The sequence below is a fragment of the Zootoca vivipara genome, chromosome 5, assembly GCF_963506605.1.
Source record: "Zootoca vivipara chromosome 5, rZooViv1.1, whole genome shotgun sequence".
Taxonomy (NCBI): Eukaryota; Metazoa; Chordata; class Lepidosauria; order Squamata; family Lacertidae; genus Zootoca; species Zootoca vivipara.
Window position 1 is genome coordinate 23,438,178 of NC_083280.1, and position 26,826 is coordinate 23,465,003.

The 26,826-nt window shown below is 42.5% G+C and overlaps 1 protein-coding gene across 15 annotated transcripts in view; it reads right to left on the reverse strand.

Annotated features, from left to right (window-relative positions):
- MBNL1 (muscleblind like splicing regulator 1) overlaps positions 1 to 26,826 on the reverse strand; it is a 179,416-nt gene that overhangs the window by 118,227 nt on the left and 34,363 nt on the right. For 11 of the 15 annotated variants that reach the window (XM_060274465.1, XM_060274466.1, XM_035132490.2 and 8 more), the window contains exon 2: positions 22,779 to 23,875. The exons of 2 other annotated variants lie outside the window; for them this stretch is intronic. In XM_060274465.1, the coding sequence (XP_060130448.1) occupies positions 22,779 to 22,952 (174 nt within the window). In that variant the 5' untranslated portion in view covers positions 22,953 to 23,875. 2 more of the 15 variants (XM_035132485.2, XM_035132495.2) reach the window with 2 other exon arrangements.

The window sequence follows — 26,826 nt, forward strand, 5'->3', positions numbered from 1 at the left end:
GGTGTGAATTAACAAGACAATCCTATACATATGTCTACTCAGAAATATGTGGGGCTACTGCAAGGTAAGTAGGTAAGTAAGTATCAGATTCAACTATATGAAGGGGGGGATGGGGAACCTCTAGTCCAGCAAATGTTCTAGACCAGGGGTTGTCAACCTGGTCCCTCCCGCCCCCTAGTGGGCATTTCAGGATTGTAGGTGAGCGGTAGCACTGGTGGGTGGTAAGGAAATTTTACCATCAAGAAAGATGCATTAGTGGGCGGTAGGTATAAAAAGGTTGACTACCCCCGTTCTAGACTATACATGCCATCATCTCTGAACATTGCACGCTGGCTCAGGTTGCTGGGAGTTGAGAATCCCAACACCTTTGCAGAAACAAAGGAAGAACATTGATCTGATGGTAGGATTTGAATAAACATTCACAACTTTATGGACAGGGAATAGGTAATGTAATAAAAGGAAAAAGTATGATATTTGTAGAAGAATATATAAGCAGAATATATAAGGAGGTAAATAAATCAGAAACGGAAGCCGAGGGGAGTCCAAAAGGGGGGAGGGAGGGAGGTTTATGTAATTTGTATGTTATAAGAATATTTGTAATGAGAGAAAAGAAAAATTAATAAGATACATAGATAGATAGATTAGATAGAAGAGAGAGAATCCCAACACCTGAAGGCCATAGTTTGTAGCCATGTGTGGCTTGGGCCCAGGTTACCTGAAAGATAGTATTTCGCTATGCACATTGCCTGGGTGTTAAGATCCTTGGGTGAGCACCTTCTCTTGGGCTCATTGACAACAGAGGCACAGTTGCTGGCGACACGAAAAAGAAACTTTTCTGTGGCTGCTTCCGTATTGCTGAATTCACAACCAAGAGAGGTTAGACTGCCTCCCTCTTTTTATCCTTCAGCCAGAAGGCTAAGACTGCCTTATTCAAGCAGGCCTCTGAAACCTAAGGTGCAGACAATAGCTAATGACCACTGGGCTGCTGTCAGGGCAAAATGTACATTAATGCTGGTTTAAATATGTTTTAATGTATTTTAACTATCATTCTTAACTAGTTCTTATTACATCATGGTTTATAAGGATGTTTTTAAATGTTGTGAACTGCCTTGAATCCCCGTTTGGCAGAAAGGCAGATTATAAATACATTTAATTAATTAATAATAATAATAATAATAATAATAATAGGTACTCCATTCCAGATATCAGTAATAAAGAGCAGCAGTACTGACATGGCTCCTGACAGCCAGATATCTGTGTATGTGGTCAGTGAATATTTTTAGAGCAATTTTTTTTATAAAAAAAAAAAACCCAACACCCAATGTTCGAATTTAACTACTGGAGTGTTTGACATTATGCTCCTCTCTAAAGTCATACCAGGTGGTTTGACAGGATGGATTGGGCAATAACTTCTATTTTAAGCTTATCTTGCCGTTTCTGTTTCTCAGAACTGTGCCACCCGCCACAGAAATAGCAAAAAAACGAGGGGGGGGGGCCCTTTCCCATCTCACTTCAGAACTGCATGGGTTAACAGGCTATTGAGCTAATATTATTTGCAAGTCTGCTTTCTCCACAAAGACAGCCATGGTCTGACCCTGAACCCAAGTAAGTGTTTATTGTTGTACCTCTTCTGATTGTAAATCAAGAGAGCATAAAATAGGACTTCATGGGGAAAACACAACATTAGAGAGTGTAGGTAGCCTTGAACCTACCTTGATTTAAACCCAACCACCAAGTAATAGTGGAGAGCACTGAACTCCCTTGTGGGGAGAGAATGTCCTCCCTAAAGGAAATTTAAGAGTCTACATTTGCTCTAAAGAGACCTCTTTAAGCTTATGTGCCGTTTCCCCCGCAAAGGAGTGGAACGAAATGCATGTCCTCAATTAATTGCTGTTTGCTCTATATTTTGCACCAGGTTGGGGTTGGATTCAACCACCTTCCCCAACTGTTTTTCCTCTCTCAGATCTTCTATCTAGTGTAATTACATTAATAATAATAATAGTTTTATTATCATCATTCTCACCGCTTGCAAAAGACAACAAATGCATAGATGAATTAGTGCAATATTACAACTGCCTATGGGCACTTAATTGAGCATCAGTCTCACTGAACTCGGTGTGACTTGTTTCTAAGTAAACCTGAATAAGATTGCAATGTAGTTCTGATTTTCTTTTGCAAAAAAAAGGGAGGCAAACCTACCATGACAGTTGTACCCATGTTTGCTTATGCACTGTGGGGTAGCGGTTAGAGTACAGGACTAGGGCATGGGAGACCCTGGTTCAAATCCCCACTCAGTCATGAAACTCACAGGGTAACCTTGGGCCCAGTCGTTGTCTCTCAGCCCAACATACCTCTCAAGATTGTTGTGAGGGCATGAGGTGAACCACGCAGGTCACCTTGAGCTCTATGAGGAAAGGTGACAAATAATTGTACCAATAACTACATAAAATACGCCTGCCCCATTCACATATAAAATGATGGGTGACCGTAGGGAGTCTAATACTACCAAAATCTGAAACCACTCAAGGAAAAGGGCTGACAATGATAGAAGCAAAGGAAAGAACTTGGAGAAGGGAACAAAGTTAAGCTCCCCTCACCTGAGCTAGCCATTTTTTGTGGTCATTTAAAAAAAAAAAAGATGACTCCCCCCCCACACACACACACACAGGCACACACAAAACCTGGTTCATATATGAACAGAGTGCAAATGGTGAAACATTAATTTATTCAGGAAAATAGGATTAAGGGATATAAAAATCATATTTCTTCTCTCATCTTTCTCCAGTTTTTAGAGTCCTCATTTTAGTAACTCTGTGGCACAGAAAAGTATTTAAGATTATATTGGCACCACATCCGATCTGGCATTCAGTCCCTGAAACATTGGTTTGTGCAGGAATATAGGTTTAAGGAACGTGAAAATCTGATTTCCTCTCTTTCACTCGCACTTTCATCTTCTCTAATTCTCAGAGTCCTCATTTGAATAACTCTATGACCTAGAAAGCTAGATGAAATTATCTTGGTACCTGCCCTATGAAACCCACTCAGCACAAGTGGCTTAATTACTTACAACCATTTCCTTTTTAACAATCTATCTGCAACGTGGGTCGTAAATTAATAGAGCTGTCAGCCCTGACAAGCCACCCAAGGATTACAATCTTGCCATGGCATTATGAGTGGCTCTCACTGGACTGAATACAACGGTAGACTTATCTTTTAAAAACATGTCTGGAACGGATTAGTTTTGCACATGGCAAGTAGATAAAGCGTTACAACAGAGTGTGCATCACTCCGAGATCTCTGACCACTCCGCATTTAACAGAATTAATCTGACTATGAGTGTGACCAATTTGGCTTCAGAGGATGATAACATTAAGGGCTTTGGAAAGAACATCTAAAAAATTCTAGTCTGGAATATAAAACTAAATGCCCAATTCAACTAAATGCCCAATTCAACTAAATCAGGGTATCTGAAAAAACAACATGCTGTATTTTTCGAATCAGTTTTTATATTTAAAGGGAAACTTTAAGGAGTCGCAATCCCCTTGACTTGGAACACAATTATATGCCAGACCAATATATGCTCTTAGCTCCCTGTTTTGTCACCATGCCCTTCAGCTCTTCCTTCATTACAAGCCATCTTAATATCTTAAAGGCAGAACCGTTTGTCTTACCCATCCCTCATTCTTTAAAAACCCTCCTGCTTTCATTTTTCTCCTAGTTTTTAACTGTGTCAGCTTTGCAGTGTCATTTTGTTCGGAGGTTCAATCTATAACAGCAGGGAATGCTGTTTGTAACAAAACTGCTAATGTTTTCAAATGTAAGTGCTTAACATCCAGTCACAAGGAAGATAAACAACTTCTGTGATTATTATATATAACCAGTGTGGTACAAATAGTAGTATTCTAGGGAAGCACAGAAAACAAAAAAACAAAATGCATTAGCCACAGAATACAGTATCCTATGAATTTCACATTTTCATTTTTTTCAAAAAATGTTACTAGTCCTTGTGACTGTCAAATATGCTTATATGTGTGTGGTCAATGCCTGGTGAAAACCTCAGAACCTGTAGGGGTTGTTGAGTGAGATTTCCAGGAGTCACGAGGTCAGGGCTCCAGTCTTTCAGGAATCTCCATTTTCAGTAGAAATATTCCACTAAAGAATAGGGAAAGAGTTCCATAAACCGGGTGCTACTACGGAAAAGTCCCTGCCTCACTTAGCCATCTTCTCCACTTCTGAAGGTGGAGGCACCTGAAGATCACATGAAGATGCTCTTAACACGAGTGCTAGTCATGATGGCTATATACTACCTCCAGATTCAATAGCCTGTTTCTAAGGACCAGTCACTGGGAAATAACAGCAGAAGAAGGCCCTTGCCCTCAGGAGCCCTTGCATCTCTAGGTTATTTGGGGGGCATAGGAATTTGTTCATTATTATATTTCCAAAATATAGTCCAGCCCACCACATGGTCTGAGGGATGGTGGACCTGCCCACGGCTGAAAAAGGTTGCTGACCCCTGAGATAGACGTTTGGTTTGATCCAACAGCATTCCATTTATAATCCCTTCTTGCACCTCTCTGTGACACAGAAGAGATCTTGGAATAGGAATAATTTCTACATGTCAAAGAACCGTGCCATCCTTGCAGCAGGATTTATATGCATATATTACACAGCGTTTACAAACTTTTATTATTTCTAATAAATAAATTAATGCAGCATTTGAAATTCATTCAGTTCGGAACAATTAATGGATCTATTTTGTCACTGAACCGTTGTATTTTTATAACATTCCAAGTGCAGTTAACTCGCTATTGCTACAATTTTGTTGCTGATCATATTTTTTACAACATTTCTCCTGGAGTCCCTTGATGACTTACACAACATTCTGCGCTTCCAGATTTCAAGGAATGAAATCTGCTCCTATAACAACGCTCCCAACTCCAGCTCAGAACAGGTTGGAGAAAAGAAAGGGGGTAGGAAGTAATTTTTGGGGAGGAGGTATCCAGATCAGACTCAAATGTGGTGAGTGGAGCTTCAACGTCGCAACTGGGAATATTAACTCTGAAAATGGAATGTAGCAATTCTTAGGCTGGGTAAGTCACTGCAAAATTCATGTTCTAATTCTAATGAAAATGTGTACCCTTTGGCAACAGAACTGTGCAATGGCATAAGAGCGCGCATGCTTGGATCCCAATGAATTTGATCTGAAAGATTATCAGGGATTTAATAACACCCACCCTCCAAAAATAGCAAAAGGTGTCTGTTCCTCCCTTTACAATTATTTTAACCTTACCTAGGCTAGAAATCCTGCGCTGCTGAACATCTTTAAAGAGTTCACACAGAGAAGCTACTCGCAAATTACCATAAGGTTTCATTCTAGCTGCATGATTATTAGTCCAGCACTAGTGATCTGATGAAAGGCACCAAAGCTTATTAATCAATTCACAAAGGCATCTGTTTGGCTACTGTGAGAACAGGATGCTGAACGAGATGGGCCTTTGGCACGATCCAGCAGCGCTTTTCTTATGCTGTTATCTATCACTCAGCTGGGGAACGCCATATTAGCTATTAGTAGCGATGGGGGAGAAATTTGATTATGTTCACATTTAAAGGCAAATCTATCTAGCTCACACTTTCCGAAATAATACATGAACCGGAACAAGGCTTTGTTCCTTTGAAATTCTCACTCCTCCAGCCAAGGAATGTGTATGGAAATACATCTATTAAGGGTAGAGTGTACATTTAAATGCAGATATTTGTTAAAATATACAAAAATGAATTGTTTTAGGGGAAATTGTTTTGCAAGTATGTGCATATTAAGCAAAGCTGCTTACAAAAAAAGTGTGTATTACAAGAAATTCACATTAAAATATGGATGGTATAAAAACCTCACGGTTGTTTACAAAATGAAAACTATTTAAAAATGATAATTTATCTGATGAAAGTGTGCATGCACACGAAAGCTCATACCAAAATAAAAACTTAGTTGGTCTTTAAGGTGCTACTGAAGGAATTTTTTTATTTTGTTTCGACTCAGATCAACATGGCTACCTACCTGTATTTAAAAATGAAATAGTGTATGTATATATGCACACACAAATTAATTGAAACAGCAAGTAATTACTTAAAACAGCATTAAAATTGGTTTTTTTTATTTTTTATTTTAATTAAATTTCTATACCGCTCTTCATTCAAAGATCACAGGGTGGTTTACAATATAAAATATGTTTCAGTTTCATCAGAGTGAGGTTACGGACTGTGTTGCCCTAGCTCCATTTAAGAAGTACATCTGATTTACAAATGGATTTATGGAATTTCTCTTGAGTTCAAATCAGTCCGATCAGACTAAGACAATGTTTTCAATTCATAGGGAAACTGTTACATTTTAATAAAAAAATTCCTTCAGTAGCACCTTAAAGACCAACTAAGTTTTTATTTTGGTATGAGCTTTCATGTGCATGCACACTTCTTCAGTTACATTTTAAGTATCTCTTTTGAAAGTTATGAGCACGTCCTTCTTTATTCGAGTTCATTGGAGAGCAATTTTAGCAAGAATATGGAGTTAAAAGGGGGGTGCTTGCATCCTTATGCTTAAATCGCACTTGACAGAAAAGAAACATTTAAAGAAAAAGACAATGTATCAATATGTGCTCTCTTTTTTCCATTTAAAGGAAACAGTAAATGAAGTGGAACCGATTCTTATTCTGTTCCAGAAAATTATTTCAACATGTGTCTGAAAACCTCAGGAGACTAACCTAACAGTTTCAATGAAAATTTGCTTGATATTGTAGGAAGCAATATTTGCATAGGCAAACTGGTAAAGAAATCTCTAATTTACCTGAGCTGGTTCATACTATATCCTTTAACTCGAGAAGCATCCTATTCCTTTAACCACTGCATTTGACAAACAAGTAATATGGTTGACTTAGCCCTGCACACAGAGCCCTTATTATATTCCACTAGACAAAACGGATAGGAAAAAAACTTGCATTAATCATACTCAAGAGTGAAAGCAAAGGAATTAAAAGTCGTTATTATTTAAGTTACTTGTCTATTCATTTCGTTCGGCCTATTCTGAGTATGACTTCGGCTGGATATCACTCTAAAGTTCTAGCAATGTGATCCATGCATTTTATTTCATGCCTGGAATAATACCCCACAACATTCCCTGTATAAAAAGTAGAAAAGCAGCTATCTGGTTTGAATCAGGGCTACAACATGTATTTATGTGGGTGGGTGACTTGGGGGGGGGGGCTTAACCCTTTCCCCCATGCTGCTTTCTCACTGGGAGAAAAAAACCACACACACACTTGCTGAGCTGTTATCTGCTGCTAAAACTGCTGTGTGAAGAAAATAACAGCTTCTGGGGGCATAGGGCAATTGAAGATTGAAGGGCTGGGGTAATGTTCAGTGGTGAAATGATGAGAGTGGATTTGATCTAAATCAAATCGATTTAAATCATGGGTCAGTAAGACTTGATATAAATCATTTTTTTACAGATAAGACTCCTTCTTGCTGGTATAATCTTAATATTTACAACCAGATAAAGGTATCATTTTTGGAATAATAAATTTTCAGAGTAGTTTTTACAGTTATATCAAAAATTACTGATTTGGTTATCCCATTAGAAATACATAGACAGATAATTGTGAAATTATTGTGAGGTTTAATAAGTTAACTGTTTGCATCTGGACAACTTTTCTGCTTACCTTATTGAAAGGAGAAAAATAAGCATTTCCTTAATAACAATTTAAACAATTTGTTTAACTAAAACAATAACATGATGTATCCATGTTTGTTAACTGATGTGGTTAAACGTGTTAAAAAAAACTTAAATCTCATGAAAAACTTAAAACAAATCCTTTATTTCCTAATGAATAACCTTTGGACTATATTGCAACTTAAATAGAAACTATCTTTAGAAAGATTTTTCCTCCAAAAGCATTTTATTTTAAAAATCCAATTTAAATTTGAAAAATCTGATTTAAATAAAAAAAATCAAATCAAACTTTATTTGCGTAGTCGACAGGCCATAGCATCAAAAGGATAAACACCAACAAAAATACATTACAAATATGGTTACCAATAAAACCTATTAAAACCCATGGTAAAAGCTAGGTTATCATTCAATTGATGTCCCTCTGTCCCATGGGCGGCGACCTTCTCTCTGGTAGATTGTTCCTGGCCGGTTAAGTATAGAGTCCAGCCAAACTGAAAGATTGTGATTATAGCCTCAGGAGGATGGTCAGGACAAGGAGAAAGATAATAATAACCAAATAAGCAGGGGATAAAAATTAAAAATAAGTTAATAATCTCATTTTAAATTTAAAAAAAATCTGATTTGTATTTTATAAAATCCAATTTTTAAAAATATTTGTATTTTTTAAAATTGATTTTTATCCACCCTGGAAATGATAGAAGCACAGTCCCATAGAATTGTAGAGTTGGAAGGGACCCCGAGAGTCAACCCCCTTGCAATGCAGGAATCCTGCCCGCAGCCGTCCCTGAGTCAGGGATGAATCCCTATTACATCTGCCCCAAACCTAGATCAAGCCCCCCCCCCGGTTGCTTTTTTAAAAAATGAGAAATATGCAGAAAATCCCAAGCACATGATTCAAGCACATATTAAACCTAGCATATTATTTGACTGAAGAACTGTCTTTAGTGCTTTGTTTTGGCCAACTTGTTTGTTTGAAGACAGTCTAGGTGGAATTTCAGGGCCTTGCCCACCCCAAAGAAATGTTTGCAGACTTTAAGTGGCTTAATTTTGGGATGGATCCAACCTTATCGCAGTGATTAGCCTTTGGCAGATTTTGAATTTCTCCTGTTAAAGGAAACAGCATTTTTATTATTATTTAAAAGCCAACAAGCGGGGGGGGGGACTGCACTCCATATCTGGCATTCATCCACCTACGTGACTAATTGATTTGGCTTAAGCGTTGTGTCTTTGAGATGCAGCACAAATTAAAAATAGATCTATTTCTATAGGGTCAGGTTACAGATATCAACTTTGCTCTTTGGTACTGATGGACTGGGAGTTCCCATTTCAGCACAAATGCCACCACAGAGCACACTGGGATGTTGTTCTGCCTGCCCAAAATGAGAGTATATGCTTCCGATTCGACAAGTTTTACTCCAACAAAATTACTTGCCAGTGATGGCTCCTTCTCCAAAATTAAAGAGAGTGAACCCAAACATATCACTGGCCTTCAGCAAAATCAAACTGCTGATGATTTTGGGCTACGTAAACTCAGAACCAAACTCTTAGAAGGGCAGTAAGTTACTATACAGAGTTAGTATAAAATGTCCCTCATAAGCAGTAACATTTGAGTATGGTGTTATCTCTATTAATGGCTGTCCTAAAGCTCTTTGGCTGATTTAAGGACTCATGTCTCACATACAGTATTCCAAGCTGAAGAAGCACTTGTTTATCTTTCAATGGGGGTGATCAGACAGCAGACTGAAACATACAGTACTTCCAGATATTTGGGTGAATTGCAGGAGATTAGTGAGGATTCCTGACTCCTCCAGTAGATTAACAACAGCAAAGGAAAATCCAAGGCAAAATAATAAATTCAAACTACAAGAAAGAAGATTCCACCTAAACATTAGGAAGAACTTCCTGACAGTAAGAGCTGTTCGGCAGTGGAATTTGCTGCCAAGGAGTGTGGTGGAGTCTCCTTCTTTGGAGGTCTTTAAGCAGAGGCTTGACAGGCATATGTCAAGAATGCATTGATGGTGTTTCCTGCTCGGCAGGGGGTTGGACTGGATGGCCCTTGTGGTCTCTTCCAGCTCTATGATTCTATGATTCTAATAATAATCAGCCATGGCTAACACTTTACCAACTGTGAAGACTCAAGCTCTGCTTACCTGTAAAATATGAGCATTTAAATAGTCATCTTGGCCAAGTCTTTGTGCAACTCTGCTGGCCGGTTTTGTTTTGTTTTATTTATGAAATTTATATCTTGTATTTCATCACAGATGATCTCAGGGCTGGTAACAATAATACCATTGCAAAACAACAACAACAACAACAACAACAACAACAACAACAACAACAACAACAACAACAGGGGAGGGAACCATTATGAAAACAGTAAAATTACAGAACATTGCTTTGTCTCACCTATCTGTCCCAACACAGGTCAAAAATAATCACGTTGAAATGCAGAGAGAGGAAAAGGCCGTAAGGTAGACAACATTGCAACCAGGCCATTGGGGAGGTGACTGTATTCCAGGGGGGGGGGGCAATGCCAAAAGGTCCTGTAACTTCACGCAATTATGGTGTCATCAAAACAAACTCCATAACTGATCTTAAAATACAGACAGGGAAATACAGGCAGAGGCATTCCTTCAGGTAATCAGGTCCAAAACTGTTCAGAGTTTTATACGTCAAAACTAGCACACTGAATTAATCTCTATAATGAACAGGCAGCCAGTATTTGGTGTCATAAAAAAGGTAAAAGGTAAAGGACCCATGACAGTTAAGTCCAGTTGCGAACGACTCTGGGGTTGCAGCGCTCATCTCGCTTTACTGACCGAGGGAGCTGTTGTTTGTCCACAGACAGTTTTTCCGGGTCATGTGGCCAGCATGACTAAGCTGCTTCTGGCGAAACCAGAGCAGTGCACGGAAACGCCGTTTACCTTCCTGCCGGAGTGGTACCTATTTATCTACTTGCATTTTTGGTGTGCTTTCGAACTGCTAGGTTGGCAGGAGCTGGGACCGAACAACGGGATCTCACCACGTCGCGGGGATTCGAACCACCGACCTTCCGTTCGGCAAGCCCAAGTCTCAGTGGTTTAGACCACAGCACCACCCACGTCGCTTATTTGGTGTCATAAGGACAGGCTAATATGGCTCTGTGCAAAAAGGTTCAACAGCACTCTAGCCACTGCATTTTGTACCAGCTGCAATATCTGAATGGTATTCAAGGATAGATTGGTATTCAAGGGTAGACCCACCATACAGAAATTGACATAAGCTGAACCGAAAATATTCATGTGTCATAGGAATCTTGGCCAGGGCAAGATAAGGAACAGGCTTTGACTTGATGCTACCAATACGATGCATGGAGGAGATGCAAGCTGGCAGCAGTCATGACATGTAGCTAAACTCACAGGGCAATAGAAGTTAATACAACTCACTTATGCTTGATGGCTTGACATTGCAACCCTAAAGAGAGTTGCTTGGAAGCGTGTCTTACTGGAATCAATGGGACTTAACTTATGACTGAACACAACTAAAGACTGTGCTGCTAATCAGATTTCCCTTCCCTTTATTTGCTCAGTGTGGCGCAATAGCCCAAGTAACACCTGTAGGTCATGCTAAACGAGACCTATTTGAAAACAGATCACTGTGAAACAGCATCAAAAATTGATGTTACACAAACATCTTGTGTTAACTACGTATCGGTTCCTGTTTTCCTTTTCTCTTCATCACAATTTGTATCTGAGATCCAGCAAAATAATAATAAGAGTGTCATTTGTTTGCCGGAATTTCTGTTATTTAGGTTCCTACCATTTTAAGTGTATTTGCTATAAGTGATATATGCGGGATTAATATCCTGGGGGGAAACACCTCCCCCCCTTTTTCGCTCTGAGTTGGCTCACTATATGTCTCTTTGCTTTTCGCCCTGGGGAAGTTCACACTTTAAAATAATTCTGTCCTAAAACTTGACAGCAAGTATGCTACCATAAGCTCAGCCTTTGTATTTTTGTAATGATGTGGACACTGAGAACTTAAGAGTCGACAAGCTTATTTCACGCCTGCAGTGTGTGACATAGTTTGGGGGTGGGGGTGGGGGAGAGATAAAGGAACAGCTTAAAAACTCAGCTGACCATGTTTAGTTTGAAGGAAGTGGGTGAAGGAAGCTCTATACACTCAGCTGATTACCCATCACAGTGTGTTTATCTTCTCTCTTTAATGCACTTTTGGAGCAGAAAGGACTCGCAAGATGTAAACAGAAAAACAACAGGCAGAGACGCCAATATGCTGACTGCTGGTGCATGCTGTAAATTATGGAATCTAGCTGTCAGCACAGTACCCAACATGTCCTTTAGATTCCAGATTAGTCATTGTTTTGTTTTGTCTGAAACTGATAACTAACCCGTATGAACTTTTACCATGCCTTTCTTCCGCATAAGGCAGCGGTAGCGGAGCCCCTACACAGACTCCTAGATAAAAGGGCACACTTCGACGAGAGGCTGCCAGTGGTGCTGGCATGCGACGCCTCTCCCTATGGCATCGGCGCTGTCCTGGGACACCAACTCCCGGATGGAAGAGAGGTGCCGGTGGCATACTTCTCCCAGACGCTTGCTGCAGCCGAACGAAACTACTCACAGATTGACAAGGAGGGTCTGGCAATCGTGAAGGGCGTAAAAAAATTCCATGATTTCTTGTACGGGCGGCCCTTTACCATAGTGACTGACCACAAGCCGTTGCTTGGCCTGTTTGCCCCCGAGAAGCAGACCCCCCAAGTGTTGTCTCCACGTGTCCTCAGGTGGTCAATTTTCCTTGCCGGCTACCAGTATGCACTAATCCACCGCCCTGGGAAGGCGATGGGCCACGCAGACGCCCTCAGCAGGCTACCACTACCAGAAACAGGCCCCGACCCAGCGCCTGCGCAAGAGGTTATGACCCTGGAGCTGCTTCCCGACCGACCCATTCAGGCACAAGAAGTTGCGCACCATTCCACAAAAGATAGGGTCATCTCCCGGGTCCTGGACTGGGTGTGGCGAGGATGGCCCAGCAGCAGCCCCGGGCCAGAATTCGCTGGCTACACAAACCGCAAACATGAACTGTCGGCCCACAAGGGGTGCCTGTTATGGGGAAGCAGGGTTGTTGTTCCCCAGCCCCTCCGCAAAAGGGTCCTCACAGCCCTACACGAGACACACCCAGGGGTAGTGAGGATGAAGGCCCTTGCCAGGAGTTATGTGTGGTGGCCGGGGATTGACAGAGAGATAGAGGCCTGGGTCCAACACTGCCAGACCTGCCAAGAATCCCGCCCGGATCCCCCAAGGGCCCCAGTCCAGCCCTGGGAGTCCGCCCGACATCCATGGTCACGCTTGCACGTGGACTTCGCTGGCCCCTTCCAGGGAAAAACATTCTTCATAGTGGTGGATTCCTACACCAAATGGCTGGAGGTCGCACTGGTACCGTCCACTTCTACGGCGGCAGCCATCCGGGTACTACGTAAGCTTTTTGCAACCCACGGGCTCCCTGACACCCTCGTCTCGGACAATGGAACCGCATTCACGTCAGAGGAGTTCCAGACCTTCACAGCGCAGAACGCCATCCGCCACATCCGCTCAGCACCATTCCACCCTGCCACCAATGGCCAAGCGGAGCGCATGGTGCGGACCACCAAGGACAGCCTCCGCCACATGACACAAGGGGACTGGGAATACCGCCTTGCCGCATTTCTTCTAGCACAGCACAGCACCCCAAGCACAACGACGGGCCGGAGCCCAGCTGAACTACTAATGGGCCGGCGCCTTGCAACTAGACTGGACCGACTTCACCCCGACAGAGCTCAGGATGAGGTAGTGGTGGGGAAAGGCAGGAACCCCCGGACATTTGTGGCCCAGGACGCAGTGTACGCAAAGAATTTTGGGGCAGGCCCAGCATGGGTACCCGCCACAGTCACCAAGGTGACCGGTCCCGTGTCGTACGAGGTACTAACGGAAGGGGGGCAATGTTGGCGCCGCCACTGCGACCAGCTACGGCGACGATTCCCAGGAGGAACCCGGGAGGAGAGCGGGACAGAGGGGTCCCAAGGGGACAGCAGGGCAGTGAGGCCTGTAGAGCGAGAGGGGTGGGCAGGGGAAGCAGAAGCAGTAGGCACAGAGGGGCGCCCCGAGGCTGGAAGGACACCGGAACCAGAGCCACAACCTAGTGGTTCAGTGGCGCCAGACCAGACAGCCCCGGCACAGCCAGCAGCCTCGGAACACGAGCCAGAACCAGAACCCCTGACCAAGGAACACCCCAGGCCACAACGCACACGGAGGCGGCCAGCAGACCTTGGGGACTACGAATGCAACTTCCCGGGCAGGACTGGAACTTAGAGGGGAGGGGTGTTATGTACTGAGCTGAATCCTAGAACAATAGGATTCAGAAACAGCGGGAGCTACCCAATCCAACTCCAGGTGGAAGTGAATCCGCAACCTGATTGGCCTGCTGGAGCAGCCAATCAGGCGGCTGGCAGAAGTGAATCTGCTACCTGATTGGCCTGTAGGAGCAGCCAATCAGGCTGCAGGCAGAAGTCAATCCACGATATAATTGGCCCACAGGTGTAGCCCTGAAGCAGCCAATCACGCAAGGCCCATTGTGTAAATAATGTATATAAGCAGATGGTTTTGGGAAAAGAGCCATTCTTCTTCTCCTCTTCTCCTTGATGACTATGAGCTGAATAAAGAGCATGAAATTCACTCTCGACTCCGAGTACATTTCACTGCCCTTCCTCCAAGGACTTAGGGTGCCATACACACAGGTCTTGCTCCCCTTCTATCCTGTAAGGTAGGTTAAGATGAGAAATTGTGACTAGGCCAAGGTCACCTAGCAAGCTTTACAGCTAAATGTGAACCTGGATTATAGTTTAACCGCTATAACACACTGCCTCCTCTCTGAGACACAACAAAGACATGGAAATTATTTCCAGTGGCTAAAGGCCTTTTTGCGTCTCACTTGTACCTCAATATCCCATAAAAACCCATCTCTCCCTTCCTGCCATATGCACTTGTTTGGACAAATGCCCTTCCCTGGGAGCAAACCACACTCAAAATAATGGCACTTATTTCTCAGTAGACATCAACAGGATTGAACTGTTTATCTTGTGCAGGTGCTAAGGAGGAACCGAAAAAGTGGACAAAGAATATGGATACCCCCCCCCCGGAGTTTATTTTATGTACAATGCTCAGAGCAAGTTGCTGATAAGAACTACACAACTTTTAGAAGACATCTGAAGGCAACCATGTATCGGGAAGTTTTTTATGTTTGACATTTTTTTATGTTTTTATATGTGCTGGAAGCCGCCCAGAGAGGCTGGGGGAACCCCACCAAATGGGCGGGGTATATACAATAAAAGTAATAATAATAGTACACATACAAACACCTTTTTGAGCCTCCCAGTGCAACTGTTATACACTTCTGATTCCTTTCTGTGTAGAGCCTAGGAGAAGCAAAAATGAACTTAAAGCTAAAGGGCAAGGCTGGTCAGGAAGTTACTTGCACTTTTAACCAAATAGGGCAGTGTCAATCTCCACGCCCCAGTTATGTAGTCTATTCCATTCCTAAAGTGGAATAATAACAGCAATTTTATCTGAGATGCTGGAAGCTCCCAACCAAAATGGTGCCACCTAGTTAAGACTTTTAAAGTAGCTACTACATGACTCCCCAATTTGTCTGATGCCGTTCTCAATTCAACTTTTGCATACACAGTATGATAGCCATCATGTGGTGAAAATCGCAGAGACTTCAATAAAATTCAAGCATAGGTAACAAAGGTTTAGCAGTTTAGTCCTAGCAAGAAATAATTTGAGGTCCGTAAGTAAAAGTGTTCCTGCACATCGGAACAGAAAAGAGCAGTTAGTCCCCTGGGAAGTAACAAGGTAGACCTTAGAGTGAATGAAGCTGTAGAATGTTTTAAGCTGAGGCAAGCTGAGTTTTAACGGGAAGCAATTCCTGCTGCAGTTCAAAGAAACAAAATCGCGCTTCCACAATTTGTTTCGTGACCAACAACCAAATAAAGCTTACGCTGCCATGAAATTAGGCAAAATCAAATTGTTCAAAATTGTTGCTTCTTTTCATCCCACAAAACTTGCATGATTTGAAATGACATTTTAAAATTGATCTTCCTTTGAGAGGCTGAATGTGAATATTATACAAGCTGACCTCAGGAATTTATTGTGCTAGATGGAATTTTCTACCCCATAGAAAACCCTTAGCTCCTTCACTGGGGGTAACCAACGTGAGGCCTTTCTACATGTTGTTGGGACTACAATTCCCATCAGTCCCTGCAAGCATGACATTGGCTACCCCTGCACTATGCCATACCAGCCAGTTCAGCTACAGAAACTAAACCAGGCACCCCCCAAACTCGGCCCTCCAGATGTTTTGGAACTACAACTCCCATCACCCCTAGCTAACAGAACCAGTGGTCAGGGATGATGGGAATTGTAGTCCCAAAACATCTGGAGGGCTGAGTTTGGGGAAGCCTGAACTAAACCAATTAGCAGTGCCACAGGAATAGGTCTTTTCTATCGGTCGAACCTGGCACCTTCTACATGCAAAACATCTGTTCTACCATCAAGATAGATTCCCTCCCTGTTGTTGTTTTTTAAAGAGGCCCCATGGATACAGAGTACACATGTTCCACGGGGCCTCTCTTAAAAGACTCACCGTGTGTGTGTGTGTGTGTGTGTGTGTGTGTGTGTGTGTGTGTAATTTCAGCAGGTTGCCATCTAAAAAACTGTATTTTTATCTTTGAAACAAATGTCCCTGGTCCATAGAGAATATGAAATGCAGTGGTACCCGGGAGCATAGCCAAAGACTGAAACAGCACAGCTGAAGGTTCTGCTATTTCACAGGGTCTCCTCAGAAAGTGTTTGCTTTGCCTGCTACAATATTCTAAAAATAGCAAAAGCATATTGGGCGATATCCATCTTGCACTCAAATGCGGCTGCTAGACAAGAACTACAAACGTTCTGCCTTACCTTGACCACCTTTTATCAGACCGGAGAGCTTGCTAAATGTTTTTTTTTTTTTAACCTAAACAAATCACTTTTTAATATATAAATATATATATACTCTCTGAGTAATAACTGGTTTCCCCCCTATTAACACCCTCATAACATAGGCACCCTCAAACCTTCAATGTCCTTTCCAAAATGAAAGGCTGCTAGCCTTTAGAACTAATTTACTATTATTTTCATATGCATTTTAGAGGTGGTTAAATGTTTTTATAACTGTTTAGATTAACAGTTTTGTAACTGTTTTTCCTACAGTGGTGTTTGTACAGAAAATAAACCTCACATAAATGTAATCATCACCAAACTTTTTAGTTCATGATATACAACGTATAGCTTATTTTGCAATATACATCTTATTTTTACAGAAACGTTTTACTTGCTGTTCATTTTCAACAGTTTAAGTTTGTAATTTTTTATTTTTATTTTGCCATGAGGCAAAAAAGACCTGACTGACCTCAGAATACAACTTCATTTTTTCCCCTTTAATTGCCCGAAAGGACAAAGAATAGACTGTAAAATATTAAAATGTTTACTTCTTAAAAGCTTGGCATTGCCCGCTTTCGACTCCCATATGTCAGACATCTCAAGGTGCATGCTAGCAATGTTTCGGCCAACGCCATTCATGCTTTAGCAATGTTCAGATTAGACTACTGTGATACCCTCTACATGGGGCTACCTTTGAAAACAGTTCAGAAATTTCAGCTTGTGGCGAGAATATGGCAGCCTGCCTGCTGAAAGACACAGAGAGGATCTCTCATATTTCACCTATTCTGAGACAGCTGCACCGGCTGCCAATTCGTTTCTAAGCCCAATTTGAAGTGTAAGTCCTGACCTTTACAGACCTAAACAGCTTAGGTCCCGATTATCCCGGGCAACATCTTCTCCTATTACAAACTTACACACACACACAAACACGCACTTAACATCTTCTGAGGGTGTACTGCTCCAGATTCTCTCTTACAGAGAGGCTAGGTTAAGCCTCTACAAGGAACAGAGCCTTCTTGGTGGTAGCTTCGATGCTCAAATGTTCTTCCAAGAGAGGTCAATTTATCCTCTCCACTGCTATCCTTTTCAGAACAACAGTAAACTTTAGTTTTTATTGTGGTTTATTAGGATGTTGTTATATTTGTTTTATTTGCTGATTACCTTCAATTTTTTTCGTGAATCATGCATCACTATAATCAATATGCATATGAAGACATATAACTTGGTACAGGTTACTGCACTACTACCTTGTTCCATTTGGTGGAAAACCTGTTCTGCTAAACTGTTATGGAGTCATATAAATTATATGAGTCTGCTGAGGTTATCGGTGTCAGATAACCACTGATTCCTCTAGTCATGGTGCCTACATATTTTGCTGACTTACAGGCCTGGTCACTAAGGTATTGTCCTGTTTAGGGAAGTTTTTAATCTGTGATATTTTAATGTATTTTGGTATTTGCTGGAAGCCGCCCAGAGTGGTGGGGAAAACCCAGCCAGATGGGCGGGGTATAAATAAATAAATAAATAAATAAATAAATAAATAAATAAATAAATATTGGCCAGATGCCGCGGACTGAACTTAGGACCTTCTCTATATACAGCATGGGCTCAACCACTGAGCTCTGGAGCTTTCTGCATAAATTATGGGACCCTGGCCACAGGGAGGAGACAAAGGGCTCTACAATTTAATCCAGTGACCTGAGATTGATAGCCGCATGGATCAACCCAAGAGACAATTCTTAAGCTTTAACATTTCAAAATATCCTGCATCAAGATGGAAACTCCGATTTGTAATGTGCTTGAAAGAAATCTTCTGATTCTGTTCCATCGTTTGAAAGTATACTCAGGCTTAATTAACATTTGTGTTAGCACATTTGCCAAGCTTTTCATTCCCTCTCCCGGATATATATATATATATATATGTGCATGCCAGTAGGGAGTCATATATGTGATGCACTAAGCAAATGAGTGAAAGTCATTTGCTACGGTGTTAAAATGGGAAATATCTGGGGATCGCATCTGTCTTCAGGATTTTGAGTCTTCCAATAATGAGTAATCTCCAAGGGCCTGTGTTCATTACCAATTTATGCCAGAATATGCTGGTCGAGGTTAAATGATAATCTTATTTATGTGATAGTAACGATGCACAAACACACATCTGTTGGATTCACAGCTTTTCTGTATTATAGCACAGTTGGTTTGAGGTTGGTGTTGATAATGCCAACGTTGCAGGTTCGATCCCTTTTATGGGACAGCTGCATATTCCTGCATTGGTGCGGGTTGGACTAGATGATCCTCAGGGTCCCTTCCAACTCTACAATTCTGTGATTCCATTTGTATTACATTTGCAACACATCTTTTAGGAAAACGTCTTAGAAGGCGGCTTGCAAAACACTGAAAAAACAAAATTTTGTATGGTCAATCAAAACAAAAATAAAGTCACACCATATTGCCGTGTGCGTGGATTTTCAATTTCACCAGACTCTGCATTCTGGGCACGACGACTCTATCATTGCCCACTGGGTGCTAGGTCTAGGGTGGTGGTGGAGCCTCGAGCAAGATACCGCATCAACTTCCATGCATGGTGGGAGCTCGAAAACCAGAACCCACTCCAAGGAGTCGAAGCTGAGGTCTCCTTTGCAATTCCTCCTCACAACAGCACACTTGTTCCCATGAGTAGACAACTCCCATAAGCATTTAAACCAGCCTTGTGAAAAGTTCCATAAAAAGCAAAATTTTGTGATCAAGGGACATAAAATGTTTAATTATAGTTTGCCTGCAGCTGCACACCATTTGTGGCCTAACATCCTATTCATTTTGTGTCCTATTCAACATTTTAAAGCAGGTGTGAGGAACCTTTGGCCCTCCAGATGTTGCTGAGCTACAGTTTCCACCATCCCTAGCCACCGATTATACTTGCTGGCGCCGATGGGAGTTACAGTTCCTCAACATCTGGTGGGTCAGGTCTTCCCCACACTAGTTTTAAAGTTTCCATGCTTAGGCATTGAGACACCATCCATAGTTGCCACAGAAGACTGAAGTCCCCTTCAGGCTCAACCGGGGAGCAGGCAGAAGGGATGCAGTTATCTGAACTAGCCAGATGTTTAACTGATATTCAATCACAGTCAGTCCATTATTTAGAGCTGTCCTGGCCAAAAATGACAACTAGACATTTCGTTTTGTTGACTGTAACCTTGATTTAAGGAGCCATTTGGAGCCTGGCTTATAAATCTGAGTTTCTAACATTGATCTCATCCCTTCCCTGCATAGTTTGTTGCTTTGTTTCATTTTGTATTGAAAATCCACGTTTTTAAATGGCTGAGAGTATTATCCGAAGGCACTTACCTTGCTGGTGCTACGAACGTCTGAGCCTGGGGCAAAGGAAGTTACCTTATATAAAGTCAGCGCAATGCTCCACCTAGCTCAGTACTGGCTACACTAACTGGCAGCAGCTCTCCAAGGTTTCAGGCAAGAGTCTCTCCCAGCTCTAACTGGGGATGCCAGGGATTGAACTGGGGGTCTTCTGCATGAAAAGCAGGTGCTCTACCACTGAGCTACAGCCTTTCCCCATTCCGGAACTCCGAATGAATGGAAGACACCCCAGAAACCACACATTTCACCTTGGGTTCCATAATGGATGAGAAGTAGGATACAAATATGAGAAAACAAATCACTTGTTTTATTCCACCACTATAAGTTGCTCCAAGAGTTTGAGCAGAACTGAAAGGAGGATATACAATTTTTATAAACAAATAAAATGTTTGGGGGTGGGGAGGAAAAGAACAATCTCTCTCGTAGTTTGCAAAAGCTTCCAGTCAAGCAAAAGCTCTTGAAACGGGTTTGGAGCAGGGCTGGTGAGAGGTGGCAAGGCAGAGTCACAAAGACCCAGATGGAGAAGCTTGGAGGGCCACATCTGGCCAAGGGAGCTGGCACTCTTTACCCATGGCCTATGGCTAAAGTGTAGTATTGGGTGTCTTTCATCTGCCCTTTGTGCTGCATCCCTCAGTCATTGCAACAGCACTTGCACGATGGTCCCCTTAATCAAATGAATGGAAGTTACCTAGCAGCAACGCTTAATGGAGAGCTTTCCTAATCCTTAAGAATGGCTATGGTTGCCAAGCAGCAGAATGAAACGACAAATCCTTGGTTCACTAGCTTTGGCGACCAAGGTTCCCGGGGCCAACAGAAATTTGTGCGCTAGCTATGGAGCATCTGAAAACAGCAACAGACAGATAGAAAGGCAGGCAGGCAGATGATCATCACTCCAACATGACCTATGTGACTGAAAAGTGGTATTACAACATTATTCTACAGCAAAAAAAAATCTAAGCTGTCCTTGAGTGTGATATGGCCAAATGGCAAGTCACAACCCACAACATGCCTTCAGCCGCCAAAGCAAACACAGAGCATAGAATTTACTTTTCTCACAGTTCTGGCAACTGCTGTCCAGTTAGTCAGTATGAACAAGTCCAGTCATAAACGAGGCAGAGTTGAACATTTGCCCCTTTGCAGATTAATTCCAAGTCCAAATATTTGGCTGGAATGGCAGCCCTATTTCGTTTTAAAACAAGCAAACATACATTTCTCCTTCAACTTCCACTTTGTCCAGCCATAGCTTCATCAATTACAGGCATCACTTCTTTAGACATTACACCAGAGGCAGGAAAAGTGTGTGTGTGTGTGTGTGTGTGTGTGTGTGTGTGTACGTGTGTACCACGTATCGATTTCTCACTGCTCTGTAACATGCAAAAGCCATCCTGGCTCTCAACCAGATTCAGAACCCTAAATGAAGCCTAAATGCTTGCATTTAAATCAGTTCAGTTCCATTTAAGTCAATCAGACTAAGCAATTTGAAATTCAAGGCCTTTACCTGCATGGACAGTGGAATGCTGAGGTCAAGGTGCATTGAGCATAAGCCTATGCATTTTTACTTGGAAGTAAATTCCACCATGTTCAATGGGGATTACTCCCGGGTAAGTGCATGCTAGACTGAAGCCCTAATCTGTAGGCTCAAAGGAACATATGCCTTATGCCAGACTGCTGGTATATCTAGCTCAGTATTTCCAATGCTGAATGGCAGAGACGCTACAGGGTTTCAGACAAGGAACAATTCCAGCCATACAGATGCCAGGGGGTGAACTTGAAACCTCCTGCATGCAAAGCAGATGCTCTACCACTTAGCTACAACCTGTCCCCCAAATAAACAAGTCTGGGATTTCAAGCATGGTAAACTAGGGCAGAGGATAAGTCTCACGCCTGACTGATGAAAGCAGAAATATATTTGAAAACAGCAATTCTAGACATCATCCATTTTCTTGAAGCAGTAATATATCCATAGAGCATTAGCTATAGTTCTCTTTTCATAAGTGGACTAACATGCTTTTCAAATCCGATATTTAAACAGGCGATCCTTTCATAAGCTGAGACTGATACAAGTGATCTTTTAATTAAGGATTTTAGTGAAATGTTAATGAAGGAAATTCTCAGACTTTGTGATTGCTGACACATGACAACTATCTAGGTATGCTCTCAGCACCAAGCAATTGTTCAGAAGACATGGGATTTAGTTTGAGGATTCTAATTTTTTCGCTTTAAACACAGAGAGAAAAAGCAGAACCCTTTCATGTCCTAATGACTAACAAATTTATTGCAGTAAGAGCTTTCAGAGTAGATAATCCCAGCCTTTAACAGTTCAGACCTGAGTCCATCTTTCAGTCTAAACGTGAAATGTATTTGCTTTTTGCAGTACTGTGGACTAACACTCTTCTGAGGTTCACAAATGGTGCTTCTTAACATTCCAACTTAAAGATACTGTACACTGTAATTCTAAGGTAAGGATGAAGGAACTACAATAAACTGCAAGAAAACAGAGCCTAGCCCTTCTGAAAATCCCCAACTTTCTCCCTGCCTTAAAGCAAATTATTAAAACCACAACCTCATTAATAAGATGAAAAAATAGCATCCCTTAAAACTCAATTGCTTCAGTGATTACAACTGTCTCAGTCATTATTTTTGTCTTAGCTTTGAAAAGAATGATAATATTTACTCACTTTCAATGAATCAAAGCAGGCGATTACTCGTCCATTTTCAACTTGGCAGCTTTTCGATGGATGTGCAAACTTACATTCCGAATCTGGACGTGAGCAAGTCCCTCTTTGGAACTCGCGACACACTTCCAGTGTTAGCCATTTCGTGTCCCGGATTGGTGTGACACTTACAGCCATGTTTAGATTTATTTATTTTTACAGGTAGTTAAAATTGTCAATGAAACAAACAAATTTTAAAAAAAAGGAGAGAGAGAAGAGGCCAAACTGATAAGACTGGAAACGATGAAAAATGCCACCTCCAAAATGCTTCCCCCAAAGCCCCAAAGCCCAACGTTAAAAGATGTCAAGTTGTGTTGTCGCAACAGCAAGGAATAGATTTCCCACTAGAAAGTCACAGCGCGAAACTGTCAATCAGAAGAGGGGGGTGGTTTTGGAACTTAAGGTCGTCAGAAAAATGAGCATTTAAAAGTGTGGCCTGCAATGAGCCTTGTGCTCTCAGTAAACCATTCCCGAGTGCCAAATTGGGAGGCCAAAACGCAAGCAGCAAGGAGGCCCTTCAGCAGAGGATTTCCAAGCTGCTCTCAGGGAAAGTTGCCTGGAAGGGGAATCTCCACACGGCTGAATTTGCAATGGTTATTATTAATTTCACTATTGAGATTTTGATTTATTCAATTTTTTTTTTTTTTGGTGTGGCGCAATTGGTATCGATTAGTTTGGCACAGACAGTCGCAGCAGTTTAAAGAGATAAATGAAGGAACGGTTTGTTTTGCTCCTCCTCTCTTCGATTTTTTTTCCCCTTTCTGGCAGAAGATTATCTCACTTTTCCAGCAAACTTTTGTTGTTGTCGTTATGCTTAATATTTCTAAAAGAATAACTAAAAGCAGCCTAGGGCAACGCCTGATGCTTAAGAGCTTTTCTCTCTCTCTCTCTTTCTCTTGATTATAAGTAGAAATGAGGGGAGGGGTGGCTGGGCTAGAGGTGGAGAGTGGATGAGCTGTCGTCGCAGTCTAGCTGGCAGCAAGCAAGGCAAAAAGCAGAGTCTGCTCTAGAAGCGGTTCCAAGCAGCAGAGACGTCAGGAAAGGCACTTCTTAGTACCAACCTGTAGAAAAAACAGATACGTTAACATTTACCAAGCAGCATTTCACTGATGTCTCACAGCATAATCACGTCGCCATGTGCTCCTTTCCGTCTTACTACTCTCTACACAGCATGATTCCTCCTCCCCCCGGCTTCTCGGTCTCAAAACAAAACAAAAATTACTTACAGTGCAGCATATTGCAGCCGGCCATCGTGGGCTTATTAAAAAGGGGGCCGATCTCCCTTTCTGAAGCAAGGCATGATGATAGGGAGATAACCAATCACAGACAGTGTTGCAGCAATATTCTGGGCAGAAAGCCAGTCGTGTGGGCTGTCTTATGAAAGGTCGCGCCTGTCAGACGTTCATTGCTATGCTATAAGCAGAGAGGACGTCCATCAGATGCGACTTTATTCCACTGCAAGAGGACGACCATGTGGGTTTCGAAATTTACCCAACATGCAGCGAGTGGAATAAACCATGTTAGGGTTTTTTTTTTCCTTCCCTCCAAACAGCTTCCAACTCCAGCAGTGTCCAGGCAGAGGAAAGGGGTGGGCTGCAGAGCAAGGGGGGGGGAAGGTGGATAAAAAGGAAAGCGGGGAAAGCAGCAAGCTTCCCAACTGCAGATCACATTTAGGCTGCTTTTCTCCCTGCTTTGCATCGAAGCCCAGCAAGCCCAGAGCACGCCTACTGTATCTGACAGATGAATATAAAAGGGAAAGGGGTGTTCACAAATGGTACAGTCTCCTGACCTATCCAGTTCACTTCCTTCTAAACCATAAGCCCTGCCTCCTCTACAGAAAGGAGCACGGCTTCTCTCTCTCTCTTTTTAAAGTGCTGGGGAACTATTCCGTTCAGTCAGCACAGAGCCTGCCAGTAGATCCCAGGCAGGTTAGGAAAGATCAAAAATACCTTCCCGGGGCACAAGCCTAGGTCATTGGAGGGGGTGGGTGGGAGCGGTGGGTATCTTCAGCCTGCCCGGCCACCTCCAAAGCCAATCTGGGAGGGGGATAAAGTGACTCCACCACAGTCACCTTAAATATTAAGCAGGCAATCTGGTTTTAAGCAACACGATACGCTTCGGGTTGACACTTCCGACTTAAAGCGATAGCGCCCACAAATGGCCTACAGTTTTCTGAGGCTCGTGTTCACACCAGAACTCAGCTTCCCCAGGGGCTCACGTCTTAAAATGGCTTCTTTAAGAAAAGAGTTTGCTTTGCACTATACTAGTCAGGATATTCTCCGCCAGAAAGAGAGAGAAAAAGATGGAGAGAGAGAGAGAGAGAGAGAGAGAGAGAGAGAGAGAGAGAGAGAGAGAGAGAGAGAGAGAAAGAAAGAAAGAAAGAAAGAGAGAGATATGAAGATGGTAATGATTATTATTCAGAGAGGCAAACAACTGCGGTATTTTTCGGCCCGTGGGAGAGAGAAGAGCTGTTGTAAATTTCATAAACCAAATTAATCTGATGGGACTTTCACAAGATTGCACGGTTTTGTTCCAGTTTAGTTAACTCTGAAAAGCAGAGGGTGTTTTCACAAGTGCTGAATTTGTTCCTTAGGATTTGTTCTCTCTCTCTCTCAGAAAGCTTGGAGCACCCTTTGCCTGCCCGATTAAATTCTCTAAGCATGGGGGGAAAGCATAGTGATTTCTACTTGCGGGTGCGTATTTTATTCCTTTGCAGGTATGCTTGCAACAGCCTATTTGCATCAGAACCTAAAGATGAGATCAGCAAGAGGCAAGCCCAGAACAACGTCCAACCACCTGAGGAATACCACTGGCCATCTGCAGCCAATTCACAGGCATGAGAAATATATGAAAGGGCAGCTCTTAGCCACACACCTGAAAAGTACAGTAGTAGCAGAATCCTGGCCTGAAGAACTGGCTTGCCATGTGAGCCACTACACTAGCTTCCTGGGAGGTGGGTCACTGTTGCATGCTGGGAGGAACAGGGACGAGGCATTGTGGAAGTCTGCGTGGTGTAAACACACTGGCAAAGCCCATCCTGTGTTCCTGCTGGTGCATTTGCACCATGCTGGCCTTACTGCCCCTTCCTGTTTCCCCGCTTGTATGCAGCAGCAACCCGCCTCCTGGAAAGCTACCATTGTGCCTCCAAACCGCCCATCTCCCATCTCCCGCTCTTCTTCAAGGGGCCCCTCCAGTAAAACGAGTTAAGGACTATTCTAATAAAAATGAATTGCCACGCCATCTTTCCCCCAGTACATCTACACAACCAAGAAAACGATGAGCATACTAGTCTTGCCTGATGCATCAGGCGATATTCAAATTTCTTCCACCATTCCAGCCCTCAGACATTTCAGTACAGTGCTAATACGTAGCTCAGTTGGTTAAAGCATGATGCTGATAATGCCAAGGTTGTAAGTTCGATCCTCGTAAGGGGCAGCTGCATATTCCTGCATTGAAGGCGATTGGACTAGACGATCCTCGGGGTCCCTTCCAACTCTACCACTGTATGATTCTATTTCTGCTCAAAAGGAAGTCCCACTGAGTTCAGTGGGGACCACTGCCAGGGAAGAGGGCAAAAGACTGCAGCTTTGCAGTGCAGTTTTATACATGCCTACTAAGTAGTAAGATTTATGAAGTTCAAGGTGCTTAAGTACACTCTTCCCCAAGTCCCGCTGAACTCAATGGGGCTTACTTCTAAGTTAACACATATGGGATTCTGCTCCTAACCTCCTATAAAGACAAGGAATCAAAAAGATAAAACAGTGAGACTGGGAGATTTTTAACCTTGCTGTCTTTAGTATTTTGATTTCCTGGAGCAAAGTAACATGAGGAATGTTGGCCTCTCCTACAGTGGTGTCCCACCCCCCATTTAAAAGCCATAATTGCAGCACTAACCAGCTAGGACACAGAAATCCTCTGTGATTAGGTGCAGAGCATGCCGCAATCAGTCTTGGCATGTTATTGGAATTCGGTCTGTGAAAACACCACCCCAGTTCCAGATTCATCAATCCAG